The sequence below is a fragment of the Glandiceps talaboti genome, chromosome 16 (assembly GCF_964340395.1).
Source record: "Glandiceps talaboti chromosome 16, keGlaTala1.1, whole genome shotgun sequence".
Classification (NCBI taxonomy): Eukaryota; Metazoa; Hemichordata; class Enteropneusta; family Spengelidae; genus Glandiceps; species Glandiceps talaboti.
The window spans coordinates 8,694,876-8,711,591 of NC_135564.1; the positions used below are offsets into that span (position 1 = coordinate 8,694,876).

General features: G+C 35.9%; 1 protein-coding gene across 1 annotated transcript; it reads right to left on the reverse strand.

The window, feature by feature from the left end:
* Nucleotides 1-1,919: 1,919 nt before the first annotated feature.
* Nucleotides 1,920-3,640, reverse strand: LOC144447587 (beta-1,3-galactosyltransferase 1-like). The gene has a single exon (XM_078137664.1). It carries the CDS (start codon nucleotides 3,502-3,504, stop codon nucleotides 2,275-2,277), a length of 1,230 nt encoding a protein of 409 aa, XP_077993790.1. The 5' UTR covers nucleotides 3,505-3,640; the 3' UTR covers nucleotides 1,920-2,274.
* Nucleotides 3,641-16,716: the final 13,076 nt, after the last annotated feature.

The window sequence follows — 16,716 nt, forward strand, 5'->3', positions numbered from 1 at the left end:
TGCAAACCCGCCATGTTGAATGTTGCATCATGGGAAACGTGATAATAAATACTAATCAATTAGTATTTTAAACAATATAGTTACATTGTTTATAACCACAAATGATCAATTCATAGTCACCCTGATCTTTGTGGAAGGTTTATTTTATCAGTAGCTCCAGATTAGGTATTACGATAACCACTGATAATCCCATAGCCCTTTGTGTCTGAGCATGCTCAGTCTGGATTGCAAGTTCCCTATTAGACCAGTTATAACCATATATGGCTTATACATACTCTACAATATGTTAATTCATTACACATTTTTGTGACAAAATAACAAGACAGTGGAATGATATTCTGTGATTCACATAGTGGCTAGTTTATATTACTACACAATATGAAAAAGACAACTTCAGTAATGAGTTGATACAACTTACATGTATAACTCATAAACACAGATTTGTGAAAATTGTGACTTTTTTGTACTTCTCTCCACTTCCACTGAACACCTAATCAACAGTACAGTGCAACACGTAAAACACAACATTACATCTCCAAAACAAAAACATGTATAATAATATGTATATATATGTCTGTCTGTCTGTCTGCGTCTGTGTCACTGTGTGTATGTGTATACACACAGTATGATCGATATTTCGAAATTCTCTCTGCTCACTGATTTGTTTTCTCATACAAATACTCCTTGAATTTAGGCAAACCTCACTAGTGTACTACATATAGTCATCTATCCTGTGGTGAACATTGTGTGTAAATACAATGTTATTCACCTTACTGTTATCAAGTTTAATAATCCTTGGTAACAATGACATCATTAGCATAACGGCTAGGAAAACTAACTAAACGATGCAATGGTGTCATTTTAGGGTATATCCAAAAATTGCCATTATGATTAACATCAGAATCACAGCGAAAATGCATGTGCGTGGAACTGTGACTATCCGAGCCATAGGGTAATTTTCCATTCATTTCAGGGCATAAAATCAATGTGAATAACAGACTATACATAACACACTAGATGACTTTTACCTAATTATTCAACGTTCAGATGAAATATTCTTGCATTCCTCCTTAAAGTTAAAGTAGTACTTTATAAATTTATGAAAAGGAATAGTCTTTAAATTCTTGTTCAACAAGAAAGACAATGTCTCTTGACTTGTTTCTGACCTATTTATCACTTTTCAACTTCAACACTAGAGGGCATACAACCATCTACAGAAACAAATACACATCACTCAACTGCTTCGCCACTGGAGGACATAATGTGCTGAAAATGTCTTTTGCTGTATTTTCAATCATTTGCACAATTGCTCAGTGCTATACTTCAACTTAGAAATGAATGATCATGTTGAAACATTTGTGTCAGGAATGTGGAAACCATTCATAATAAACAGAAAAGCCCAACCCAAACACTAGCGTCCACAGACTGAATGCAACATGTATAGAAATTAATTTTAGGTAAAGTTACATGTACATTTCCAATGTCATTATCTCTAACTTAGAAACCGAGTAATATTTTATATTAACATAGTGTGTGCCTCGGAAAACAAAATCCTGAGCTTTCGCTGTTACTTCGACCAAGAAAACTCAAACCCATTCTGAGTTAAAAGTGTTTTAAAAATAGTGGTCACCCTACAAATTTTTTCAATAGAGATCAAAATATAGCAATTTTGGAATCCAATATCATATAGCTGCCATATATTGTGTTAAAGTGGCCATATGGATGAGGATTTGGTATTTAGTTTGGATTTTTTAAATTTTATAACAATTTTATCATGGCTTCCTACTTGAAAAATCAATGTGAAACAACATATCCAAAATACTTGGTTGTAAAACTCAATAAATTGCAGAAGATTGATAAATACAAAAAAAATGTATGTAAAATCTTTGTTACTATACGTACAATAACAAACTTTTTACATACTTTTGACCTTTTTGCACTGAACTGAGCTACAAACACAGACTTAGTCTATGTTGTTGCACATTGATATTTAAAATAGGAAGCCATGATAAAACTGTTTTGTAAATTAAAATCCCAAAATAAATACCCAATCCTCATCAATATGGCCACTTCAACTCTTTGAAAACAATAACATATTGGCAATTTTCATGAAAACAAGACAATGAACCCTCAAATTTCTATTTTATCACTTCAAACCGACCAGGAACAAGCTTTCATATGGCAAAGTTTGGCGTGATTGTAAGATCTTTGATTTGCCAGGAAGTTGGTTCCCAAGGTGCATACTACCTTAATGTTTGATCCTTAATTAAGAAACTATCTAGGACAAAGAATATGTTTCTTGGCTGCCATATCTCGCCAAATTCTGTACATTTCATTCGGTGTAACCATGTGTGCCGTCATTATTCTACGATACCGGCATAGCTGATACATCTTTTTCCAGTTATTAAACTCTGGATGCTTTTTCGGGTGTACTCCAATTTTATCCCAACACGTTGCCACATAGACATCTTCTAAGTATAAATAGGGGGTATAGAGGGATACATCGTATACATCACACATTACATCTGTGGACATAACATATCCCGTTCCTGATAAAAATGGTGGATACTTATTTCCAGGATACAAGTCTCGTGGCATGTACCATTTACTTTTCACATCTCTTATGGGCGAACCATTGATGAGGTATCCAACAGCTAACTTTTTATCAGGGGCATCAATTAGGAATTTCACAATATTGTCATAATGCACAAACATGTCATCGTCAGTTTTCATACCAAACCTTGCATGAGAGCAGTAATTTTTCACCCATTTGAATCCCATGATAGACTTCAAAGTTAGATTCTTGTAGGTATCATCAAAACTTTCCATAAGAATGTCACCATGTTTATTGTCTTCTTGTAAGACAAGCTGTTGGAGATTGTCATCATGAACATTTGCTAAGAGGAACAAAGTAACAATACGCTTTCCAGAACTCATTGTTGGGCTTCCCCATGTGTCTCTGATGGCTTGTCTCTGCTCAAAGTTTTTATGTACAGAATTAATAAGTACTAATAAGAATACTTCTGCCCTTGTTCCATCTGGGTTGAAGCATTTATCGGGGTGATTAATAACAAGCTTGTAGTCGTGAGGTAAAACTATCTTTTTAATTGGCTCTTCCACCTTGTCTGTCTTTATTGGCTCTACTGGTTGATTGACAGGTAGATTTGGGTCTTCATTGGCTGCTTGTTGTTGATTGACAGGTGGATTCAGGTCTACATTGCCTTGTGGGAGAATATTCTGATTTACAATGTGAATATCTGGTTTCTTCACCTCTAGATTGATAGCCAGATCTGGAACCATTTGGTGACTAGACTGATTTTGAACAGCAGCAATTCCCTGATTGACAGTGGGTTGTGTTCGACTGACTTCGATTTTTGTTGGATGTGTAGATGTCTTAACGGTTAATAATGCTGGGTGCGTAAAATAAACATAAACAAATATATTGAGAACTGCTAATGCTGATAAGACCATAAAGTTAGTGAGGAATCTTCTCGATGGTGCCATTGTCAAAGAGTAGTGAAATAAAACTTCTGTTGGCAAACGTATATGTCAAAAGTGATACTTGTCACACACAATTCTCGTTGTCAATTCAGCCTCTATGGTGTGACAGGATTTATATCAGAACCACTGTCTGAGTTTCCTACTTTTCTTCTGACAGACCCATAATTTCTGTAAAAGAGGGGAAAACATACAATGATTACAAGTTCAGTCCCCATCCATAAACATGCATATGATACTGTATGAGAACAGGAGAGAGGGAGAGAGAGAGAGAGAGAGAGAGAGAGAGAGAGAGAGAGAGAGAGAGAGAGAGAGAGAGAGAGAGAGAGAGAGAGAGAGAGAGAGAGAGAGAGAGAGAGAGAGAGAGAGAGAGAGAGAGAGAGAGAGAGAGAGAGAGAGAGAGAGAGAGAGAGAGAGAGAGAGAGAGAGAGAGAGAGAGAGACTTTGTGTACATATTTGTAATATAAAAGTCAGATCATCACATTCAGACCAAATACTACTTGTTTACACATGATAAAACCACTTATACATCACATGTCACCAATCTCACAATCTCACAATCTGAGATCTGAGGGCAATCTCACAAATATGAACGTGTATTTTTCACCAACAGCAGTATTGTTGCTTGTTGTATCACGTGATCACTGCACACCCCCTTGTAAACAAACCTAAAAAGACAACTAGAAATCCAGCTATAACCAGCATTTCGAACACCAAATTTATTGTCAACCATACAAAATATCGTTGTATGTCTTTGAACTGTATGTTTCATGTCACATGGAAATCGTCAAATATTCCACACAGAACGGTGAAAGTCCAGTGATGGCGAATGCATCACGCCATTGTAAACAAGAATTCCTAAATTTTGACTTAACTAGAACAACAAAGAATATTATGGACACCCTGTACATTTAACGAAATACAGTATGCAAAACAAGGACGCATTTTTAAGCTGAATGACATTAGTTTGAATTTGACTTTGGGTGGTATGCAAATAGTAAACATTACGTTATACTACAGAGCAAACGTGCACTCTGATTGGGTAATAAAGTTAAGGATGTCATGAACAACCGCATACGTCATGACAGTGCGAGTCTACATGTATGTCATTACAACATGTGTCTATGTCACTGGTTCTGCTGTTATTGAAATATGAGTCAAAATGTTCAAAATTGCCATTACTTTCCCAGACTTTTCTGTAATATTACTGGCGCTGGTACAATTATGTTATTCTACAATATTTATAAAATACTCATGATCTAAGTGTTGTCACTACATTTGTACTCGTCTAGTGACTCGTAGTGACAAAGCCCCCTTAGGTCACTTGTATTTTCCTTGGCTGAACGAAGAAAAATATTGGGAATAAAACATCTAAATGTTAAATCACTATCAGTATCATTGTACATGTCATACCTACTCACAAAATTACTTTTTAAATATAGTGTTTCTCATTTCGTACCAATGTATGATACAACTTGTTTGATGATAACATTATATGTACATGTACCAGCATAAATAAGTGATGGTTTTCACTCACAATATCTGGTTATGAAACAAAGGAACAAGGCCGAATTTCAGTGATACAGAAATACACTGTAAACAAGCTACATGAACACATATAGAAGTATGTAGCAGGATTCACAATACTGTACATGACAGAGTTGAACACTGCAGAAGCTTTTGTATATACATGTACATGTAGTTAGCACTTAATAAAAGTGGCCATATGCTATGGACGAGGCTTGGGTTATCTATTTTGCATTTTAAATCTATAAAATAATTTTATCATGGCTTCCTACTTGAAAGACAAATGCAATGTGAAACAACATATGCCAAGTCTTTGTGTGGTTCAATAAATTGCAAAAGATTAATAAATGTGCAAAAGTGGCCAAATGGATGAGGATTGGGTATTTAGTTTGGATTTTAAATCTATATCACAATTTTATCATGATGGCTTCCTCATTGAAAGACCAATGTGAAACATTGCAACATCTGTCAAGTCCTTGTTTGTACAAATTGTACATGTAGCTCAATACATGCAAATTGCAAAAGATTAATAAATGTGTATTATACATACAATAACAAGCATTTTACATATTTTTTTAGCGTTCTGGATATGTACAAACACAGACTTCGTCTGGCCACGTAATTTTTTTTTACAGTACTGTATACCAACAGGGGACATGTAAATTACTGTATAATACAGATAATGAAGAGAATTACATTTATGGCATATAGTGTAGGGGTGTGTGTTTAGATGCTGGGATGACACTGTTGGTTGTTGCATTTGGCAATCTGTTCATACATGTCGGTCAGGGACACATTCAACAGCTTGAACCAAAGCTCATATTCATATAAAGCCTTCATCAAAGGCTTACTCTACATACAAATAGGGGTTAGAATAAGATGACGCTCATTATGCTAGATGACTCAGCTTGTTTTTAACATGCTCACAGAGCTCATACAACAAGAGTATTACAGATTTTTTTAGCTCCTTATGTTTGTTGGACTACAAATGTATGGTACTATGAAAATTCCAGAAAGAAATCTGAAATACGTGTAATCTTGTGTAAAAATACAAAATGTAAGCTCACATTTCACTTTTTAAACTGACATAAAATAGTACTGTTATTCAACCTACAATGTAACTACAAAATGTACATGTGCCAGCATATGAATTTCATTTGATAAAAAACACACAAAAAATTTCTTTTCATATTTTTGTATTCAATCCTTCTTTTACTGAGATTGTTCAACTGTATTTCCTTCAATGCTTCTAATGCATGAATAAAATTCTTTCCACAATGTGACAATGCATGGTTCGTGCCATATCACAAAAACAGGTTTCACCTTAAGAGTGATCATAGATGTATGGTGTACTGGTACGATGTACTGGTACAGTGTTGTGGTATCCAACGCAACTACTGTCTACCTAGATGTAGATTTATAAAATGTATATATTGTACATACAATGTTCAATCAGACACCCTGGCGTGACACGCTATCTGATCCACACTATGATAGTTCAGAAAAATGTACATGTAATAACATGAATACAATTACATACATGTATGATGTATGCTGTGAAAATGCCTATTGAAAACTGAAGCATGATGAGGTTGAAGATGAATACCATTTTTTACTTGTTAGCTCCTTTTTGGACCACATCAGAATCAAGTATTATCTAAGAATATTTTTCGAGCTGCCTAGTGAACATTAATTCCTTGATGACACTGTTATTATACAATGGTCAGCTGTTTATTTATTTCATATTTCATGAAATGAAACTACGTAAGGAAGTACACGAACACATTTGAGTATTGTACATTTTAATTTTTTTTTTCTACCAATGTGTTTAATTTTTTTTTTGTACATTGTATTATGGGTTTTGAATTGGATTACCCAGAGTAACTATAATGTTTACCATACCCAGGCCAGTTGAAATGAATTGAATACAGGTTTGTATACTACATACATTTACAATAAATAATATCATAAACCATACACTTCTGACCCAAATATAATATATATAAAATGTAAATATTGTTTTATATATAAATAAAATGATGTACTTGCATGTCCCGGGAGTACTCGCACAGCTATGCTATACAAAACACTATATCATATGTTTTTTCCAAACATAACAATTCAATTATTAAATTGCAAACGCCTGCTACATAACATGTTAAGAACTGTTTACTGTGGCCTGTTCTGATCTAGCTCTTTGTCTTATATGCACTTCAATACTCTGATGACAGACAATGTGTCGGAGTATCACATCGCATATATCCAGTGTTACAAAATGTAGCTGTTCTGATCATGATTATTGCAAACATACACGACGTGAATTTGAGGGCCGTTTAACTTACTTCAAATTTTAATTTTGATGAGTCTTTTCGATGTTTCTGAGCTGAACACGATTACAAGAAACTGGGAAAATTTGTATCGAGCAGTTTGAATCAAACATATAAGGAATATCAGGGTAACAATGTCAATGTGACTACAAGTTCCTGTGATATGCGTAATCACAGTTTACTATTTTCTTTTTCTGTAAACACAACAAAGCTTGACACTTCAGCCATTTGATTTGTTTCTTGTTCCTTGATTTCAGCTGTGGTGTAGATAATAGCTGGAATGATCTTTATGCACAGGCCTCGGCAGACATATTTTTTACACCTATCTTGATACCGCAACACTAACTAAAAGTGACCAGATTGACACTTATCAAGCTGTCTAGATCACACGTATATGTACATGTGTACATTGTAGATGAAGATAGCCCGTAAGTGTCTGATGTTGTGATCATCTCAACGTAGTCTAGTCTCTATACGTATCTACATGTAGGCATGTACATGTATACATAGCATGCACATGCTATGCGATCATCTCAACATGGATATGAGAGAGAGAGAGAGAGAGAGAGAGAGAGAGAGAGAGAGAGAGAGAGAGAGAGAGAGACATAGAGAGAGACAGAGAGAGAGAGACATAGAGAGAGAGAGAGAGAGAGAGAGAGAGAGAGGGGGGAAGGGGAGAGAGAGAGAGAGAGAGAGAGAGAGAGAGAGAGAGTGTGTGTGTGTGTGTGTGTGCGTGTGTGTGTGTGTGTGTGTGAGAGTAGAACTAGAAAAGGAAAATGACCACTAGACTAGACTAGACTAATCTCAATGACATAAAGTCACGGGACAGTGTGAGAAAGAAAATGATAGACAAATACATGTAGTTTGCATGCATACATTGTAGTTCATGTATGTACAAACATACAATAATTTGTATTTAGTACAATTTGACCACCCTAAGAAGTCCCATGTGAATCAAAACAGAACAAGACGGACATTTTCAAATTTTGTGAAAGTCTCCCACTGAGTCCTAGAAAACTACCATGCAAAACTATGACAGATAAACGTGAATATAAATATTTCATTTCCAACATGGAACAGTGTTGAGTATGCCCACTCCATGAATTCTAGAAAAAATAAACTATTATTATGATTGTCTGCTTGGAGTATGTGACTACAGTATGCAATTAGGTGTGCATGCGAGTACTCTCAGTCACGCCATGCTGTCACAAATAAAGGGGAGTAAATCGCAAGGCATAATTACAAGAGGGAGGTTGTCACGATATCCAATCAATAAACTAGGTTTGCGCCATTGTAGACAAGTTTGTTGATATTTCAATGCACAGAAAATCTACAATATGTGGAATATACATATAGTACTTCTACAACCGTTATGGCCAGGCAGTAAGTGTCCACTATGTGTATACGGTACTTCAAATCTAAGCCCTCTAAACCAATTTGACATGCCACTGATGCACACGATTTCTAGTGACGCACCAAAATTTGGTGTTTTCTTATCTCTTACTACATGTATGTGGTGACTCACAAATAAGAAATAATTTGACTGTCACTCACAACACAATTTAGCTATCGTTAGAGGGCACATTGCTACAAATGTAACTATGGAAACTGGTACAATGTATGCTTATCTTCAATGTCTTGCCGTATGGTTGTTTTGTAACTGAAGTGTACACAAGTGGGTTAGTATAATAGTAATCTAACCTTTAACCATATGGTGCCCCAGATATTTGCTCATCAGGTTTGACACAATATGTCGAATCAAACATGTCAGCTATCGGCTAACTATAGAGTGGTTATCAGAGACATGCGGCTACATTTATACTAGACCAACCTTGTGAAGTTTTGAGGCTCGCTATAGTATATGTCGGCCCCTCTAATTTACTGTAGAAGAGTTGGTGGGGTAGTGTTGGAAGGGTCTTCGGATAAAACCTGATTTCCTAAAAATAAAAAAAATAAAAAAATAACGCGATGACAAACACCAGCCACCATTTCACGCAATGTCTGAGATTTTGACCTCTGGTACAAATGTACGTCACCTCGGTCACGAGGACAAGGTGGGGTTACAGTACAGTGTACACGCAGACACATGCATGTATACGTAGGCGGAACAACTCTCTACTGTCCGTGACAAAATACATTATCAAGCGATCTGTTAGTCTCTGTGAGTAATCGGCTCCCCACTCGTGAATAACGTGGTACCTCAATAAATATATCGGCGACATTGAAAATGGAACAAAGATAAATACACGCACTACGTACAATATGCGGACGTGGGGCCCGGGCGTCAACTGAACTCCCCCGATGCAGACAATGCTAGTCAACAATTATCATAACACTGCACACCGTGACTCGCTATCGATTGGATCGTTCCATGTGACACAGTGGATACCTTAACCGAGTTTTAGCTGTAAATATGCTTTCTACAATAACTTACCTAATCTCTGACGTTGAGCAAAATGAAAACGAAATAATAACCTACCTGTAAAACTGAAGTATTAGTTTACGACATGACTGGTTCGAAGATCAACGAAATAATACGCCATCTTGATTTCTTAAAATTTGCATACCAGCATAAAACAAGGCTGTCGTCTTTGAAACCGCGCCATCTACGACGAGGGTATGTATCCTGCGACGAGCACGGCATGCCACGGCCACATTCAGGCCAAAAGTATTATTTTATTTTAGCTATATTTTTCGTAGTTACAAACTAATTTTAACTGTTTATGCGTAGTTTTTCGAAGGAATCCACACTTTTATTCCATGTTAACATTATTTAATTCAAACAAGTTTCATATATTTGAGATTATTGTTTTATTTTTCGTCAAACCAGAATGTTTTTTAAGGATTATATAAAGTCAAAATATATTTTTTTAAGTTTTTAAGTTTTTTCCCCAAAATAATAAGTATTGAAAGAAAAAAGTTGTACATCTTCGACCACGAGATTTCCATACAGGGGTGTGGAGTGACTCAACGGTCAGACTTCCTGGCAGTAGGCACACGTTGGGCGCTGTACTCGCTTGGACATTTGATTTTAATACATACGAATACATACAATGGTGCTCATTTGCATGCACTCTATGTGTTATTATGAGCAACACTATCATTTTATTTGCCCTCTGTATGTTATTATGGCAAGCCACATGTGTCTTAAGTCCACAGAAAGTATAGTAAAATACTATTATTTTATTTAAATTCTTTATGTCATTATGAGCAAAACATATTATTTTTATTTACATTCTGTATTTTATGAACAAACACTATTATTTTATTTGCACACACTTATTTTATTTGCAAACACTTATTTTATTTGAAATACTAGTATTTCATTTACAAACACCATTACTTTATTTGGAAATACTTTATTTGCAAACACTTATTTTATTTGAAACACTAGTATTTCATTTGCAAACACCAGTATTTTATTTGCACACACTTATTTTAATTGCAAACACTATTACATTATTTGCAAACACTAGTATTTCATTTGCAAACACCATTATTTTATTTGCACACACTTATTTTATTTGCAAACACTTACTTTATTTGCAAACACCATTACTTTATTTGTAAACTCTATTATTTTATTTGTAAACACCATTATTTTATTTGCAAACATTATTATTTTATTTGTAAACACTATTATGTTATTTACATTCGTTACGTTATGTGCAAACACTTGCGTTATGAGGGCGAGTGTTACGTTTATTTCTTACGACTATTACTTTATTTGCCTAACGTTAAGTCACTGCCTCGCACCATTTTCTCACTAGAGGGCAGCGTTAGATCGCCATGTGTAATTTTAATTGTGCCTATTTCGTGACATTCATCTGTCTGTTGTCTACCATAGTCATAAGTCTGTACATAGAAAATTGAGATAATTGGCAAGATCGACATCGCACCCTCTCGACCTCAGTGTTCCTCTCGGCAGGGACGGCTCTATGTCTGATCAGATTCGTCATATTTGCAGAATGGTTACTTTCCATTAGACAAAGCCTGTACAGAGAAATTAATAATAATCATGCATTTGTGACATCCCGGCTCGATTATTGCAATGGCATATCGTATGGAATTCCAAAATACCAGATAGAGAGCTACATCCGGTCTCGTCAATTGAGTTGTACACGTAAATTCGGCCACATTACTCCTGTACTTGTTGACTTGCATTGGCTTGACTCCCTGTTGAGGCCAGGATTCATTTCAAAATCCTACTAATCACTTTCAAGATAAACAACTTGCACGCGGCGTGGTATAATGTTTACCTAATGACGTTTGTAAACATTGATTTCACCATTATAGAGCTCTGCATGCGGCATGATTGAGTTGTGTGATATGCAACTCGATAGATAGATAGATAGATAGATAGATAGATAGATAGATAGATAGATAGATAGATAGATAGATAGATAGATAGATAGATAGATAGATAGATAGATAGATAGATAGATAGATAGATAGATAGATAGATAGATAGATAGATAGATAGATAGATGTAATGGCTGTACATCTGATAGGAAGAAATAAATAACGCAGAGACCATTTGGAAACCTGAATTAGACAAACAGAAAAATATATATATATAATAAAATAATTTTAAAAATAAAAAATCTACCTGCCCGAAGCTTACCTATTCTAAAATTGAACGTAATCGGAACCACACAAAACTATTTTTATTAGGCCTTAGGTAGGTAAACGACGCACGTAGATATAAAGTGTATTTGTCTTGTAGCTCATTAATAAAACCTGTTTTGATTAATCTGTTTTTCTTCTGGTTGATAGACTAGCGTTGTACAAACAGTTGAACACACAAAAAGACATAGATAGACAAAATGCTAATTACCCATTTGCGTTTACAATCAAATTACTAGCTTTCATGAAAATCGTGATTTACATAATTCAGTGCTGGAAAGAGCAGTTGCGTCGTTAACATATATCTTCAAACCCCCGATTGCTTACGTGTGCGTGTGTGCCTGTGTGTAGCTATAGGATGTTGTACAAACATTGTGATCGCAATAAGGCTATAGAAATAAACCCCATAAATCATACTACTTTAGATATCGACCAAGCTTTCTTCCCAAAATGAGATTGGTAAAATCACCTACATATATATTGCGTTCGATATAATACCTATCAACGACGGAATCGTGTAATGTATTGTCAATGTCATACGCATTTTAATGGACATCTATCTCCATGGTTATATATCTTCATGTCTCTTCCCACGCTATTTTGTTCATACTGCTGACCTGCATGTGTATATGTATTGTATGTTTGATCTATATATACTAGTCACTATGTATGTATGTATGTATGTATGTATGTATGTATGTATGTATGTATGTATGTATGTATGTATGTATGTATGTATGTATGTATGTATGTATGTATGTTATGTCTGTCTGTCTGTCTGTCTGCCTGTCTGTCTGTATGTGTGTGTGTATGTATGTATGTATGTATGTATGTATGTATGTATGTATGTATGTATGTATGTATGTATGTATGTATGTATGTATGTATGTATGTATGTATGTATGTATGTATGTATGTATGCACGTATGTATGTGTGTGTGTGTGTGGGGGGGGGTGATGTGGGGATATGTGTGTTGAGTGTGTGAGGGAGGTAGGTTGTGTATGTATGTGTCTCTGTCTGTCTGTTTGTTTGTCTGTCTGTCTGTCTGTCTGTCTGTCTGTCTGTCTGTCTGTCTGTCTGTCTCTGTCTGCCTGTCTCTCTCTCTGTCTCTTTTCCTCTGACTCTCTCTCTCTCTCTCTCTCTCTCTCTCTCTCTCTCTCTCTCTCTCTCTCTCTCTCTCTCTCTCTCTCTCTCTCTCCTTGTTCCACGCTATTCTCATTCTTCTTCTTTTTCATTTCCGTATCTATGTGTCAGAATAACCATCCTCCTTTTCAGTTCAGTTGATTATGTGTGATCTCTTTATAGCACTTTTGTTGAAGGCGTAACAAGCACGATAGATTTGACCATTAAAATTCTAGAAACCATACTTTAATATCAACAATTCATGTAACTTTACATATTTACGTGATGCCGTTTTCAAATGAAAACACAGAAGTTACAGCTACTTTGTTGCGTTTGCATCTACCATTTTATGCAGACTACAAACACGTACATGACAACACAACAATTTGGAAACGCTGCCGAGAGTGCATCATTTTGAAGAAAAAAAAATTAACTTCGTTTTCATTCGAAAACTAAGGTAGTGGGCGAAAGCGGAGTCTTGTAAATGACCGAAAACGCAACAAATTCAAAAACGTACTAATTCGACGTCAGGAATGATCCCATTGGTGACTTTGATATTTTCTTGAACACAAGTGTATATTCTTTTGTGTGAAATAGTGACCAGAGTGAGTCATTCAAGTTGTGAACAGCCTTTTGAGACTACTAAAGCTAGTGACTGGGAATGTTTTTTAATGGGAACATTTTCCTTTACAAAAGTGTTCAAAATGAATAACAACCCAAAGATCCCCCAAGGGACTGTGCCAGTGTTGGTGTTTCCGTGTAAACGGTGGAAAATGATCATCAGTCGGTTTACTTTATCTTTTAAACACATAAAAATACATTCAAATGAATATGATATTGGTGATTTGTTAACGTTTTATTCGAAAACATCAAAACTAAAACTGAAATACAAGCACAAAAATCTCTCTTGGGACATGTGCAAGTCTAGAGGTTTCCATGTAAACAGAAAAAATCCTATCTATTTTACTGGTCTATGTCGGTTTATTATATCGTGTAAACACATAAAAACGAATATGATATTGATTTTTAACGTCTTAAGTCAGCAATATTTGACAGGTATAATATCCATTGATTATACAATGTAACAAAGTTTAATGAAAAGAATAGACTTTTCCGATTTGTTGCGTACTGTACCGGTGGGTGCCCTGCTGAACCTATCATTGAGCTATCGATTGCACTGATGGTTTTAAGTCGAGGTTAAATTCACAAGTTACATTCACACAGAGCTTTGTCATTCACGGTTCACGCATTTAATTTCTAAGCATTCATCATTCACGTTCGGAATTTCCACCATTTGGAATGTCCACCAAGCATTTTTTATATCAGAATAGTATTACATCACTGGTGAAAATATCGTTTGGTACCACTTTTTGGTACCAATCACTCTATCTGGACTACATCTTAGGCCTAAGCAAATTGTTTGGTTCCGGTCACCTGACCTCACTTAGTTTTTTCACGTCGACCCTAAACTATTTTTTACGTATTCGAGAAAACTTTTTAAAAAATTGCGAAAATTGTGAAGTCTCGCAAGAAATAGTGGATGTGGAAACTGACATCAACTTGATAAGTTCTTCAAATCTGTAATGGCTGAATATCTGATAAGAACCAATAACACAGAGATCATATGGAAAACAACGTACGGAAAACATAACTACCTGAAATAGACACTCACATATGAAAATCTACCTACCCCACCTATTCTAAAATTGAGTATAATCGGAACCACACAATTTATTTTGTTAGGCCTTATTAAATAGTCTTTCGTTTATTTGATTAAAACTTCTTTCTTTTTTAAATAGTTGCAGGTTTTTTTATTTGAGTCATATCTTTCCCAAAATTTCTACAATTTGGATATCAGTGTAATGGCTAGTCTTAGTTACCCAGACTCTCGCCGCTGGAGGGCCGGCTCTGCCTACGAGTACTCCACAAACGAGAGTCTGGAGGGAGTGATGATGTAGCAACTGGCCCCTAGGAGGAAGTAGCTTCTAGAGCAGTGCATGCTGGGGAATACTTCATTGCAGGCTAAACGATTTAGGTACTTTCGACTGACTTTCGAGACAGCAAACGTAAACAGCAGGCCTCAAAGAAATTTACCGTGTGACTTCCGGCGGGGGTTAGTTGGAACGTGGTTTCCCCAGCGGTGAGGGTCTGGGTAACCGAGACTGTGTAATAGCACAACATTTATCTATTTTGTGTTCAGTTTGAATGAATTTGCTGGTGAATATAAATGTAAAACCACATGCTTGACCTTGCACGCATGTCTCCTCCCCACTTTCATCGATCCGGGCTAATTATATCGGCTACGGTCGAGTGTAATGCACGTGCATGAACGAATACTCCTTTGACATATTTTCTACACTTTCATTTATCATCTCTGAATGTTTCCATGGCATTTATGATACCATGAGTGATTTGGCTAATGTAATATCACATTGTTCTATAATGCAGCATATCCATTATCTCCTTTGGCAGGTCTATTCAAAGCATACCGTTGAGACAATTTTTAGAGATCTCATTTTCCGGTCATTATAATTTCAGAGTTTATTTCCCCTTAATTAAATATTCCAGTAATTCTGATATATAACCCTTTAAAGTAGTATATTCAATTAATTGGACCCCATCGATGAGACAAATATTTTCTACGATAACGTTCCAAGGTTTCACTCTCCTCATCTCTATGACAACCATCCAAATCATGAAGCTATTCTTGAATCGTTGCCGGAGCAACGACGGTAAAGAAACTTGTAGGTATAAATTCCACGCTGCGTCTAATCACTAAGTCTACGGGACGGGGATGTTTTTCACATATTTTTTTTTTAAATTTCAACTGTATTTGTAAATTTGCCAATGCACAGCCAAATGTCCAGGGTTGTTGAAATAACAATGAAGGGGCGTCGATCAGTCGGCGGGTTGTCGCATCCATTTTCTCATCGTGTGTGATATATCGTCAATATGACAATACAGGCGAAGCCACGCTACATTCATATAAAAACGACATGAAACTGCTTAAAACTAAAATGGAATGATATGACTATTTGAAAGCTTCCTGTCCTCCAGAGAAAACAATACTCACAAAGAAACGATATTAAAATTGTCATCATTGTTAGTGTTAGTGTTTTTGACAGCCACCTTTAGGAATCAACTACGTGCGTGAATTCATTCCATTCTTTCGCCAATCTTTCACAATATTCTGCTTGCCCTCAGTCTACTTCCAGTGTATGTGTATTCACTTTTCCTTCTTTCACTCTTTCAAAACCGTACATATCCCCCATGTGTACCCCGTCCCTGTATATTCACTGTTCCTTCTTTCACTCTTTCCATACCGTACAAATCCCCCAGTGTCCCGTGTCTGTGTATTCATTTTGCTTCTTTCACCCTTTCAGCATACAGTACACAATCCCTCAGTTCGTCCAATATCTGTATGTGTATTCACGTATCCTTCTTTCCCTCTTCCCATACCGTACAAATCTCTGTGTCCAGCTGTGCGGTGTACTCACTTTTCCTTCTTCATGTTTCCATATACCGAACAAATCCATGTGTACCCTATGTCTTTGCAATGCTGCCATTCATTTTTCCTTCTTTTAGTCTTTCCATAAACAATCCTCATTCACTTAT

Excerpts from the sequence above, each read along its gene's own strand:
- LOC144447587 (XM_078137664.1), bottom strand. The coding sequence starts at position 3,504 with ATGGCACCATCGAGAAGATTCCTCACTAACTTTATGGTCTTATCAGCA.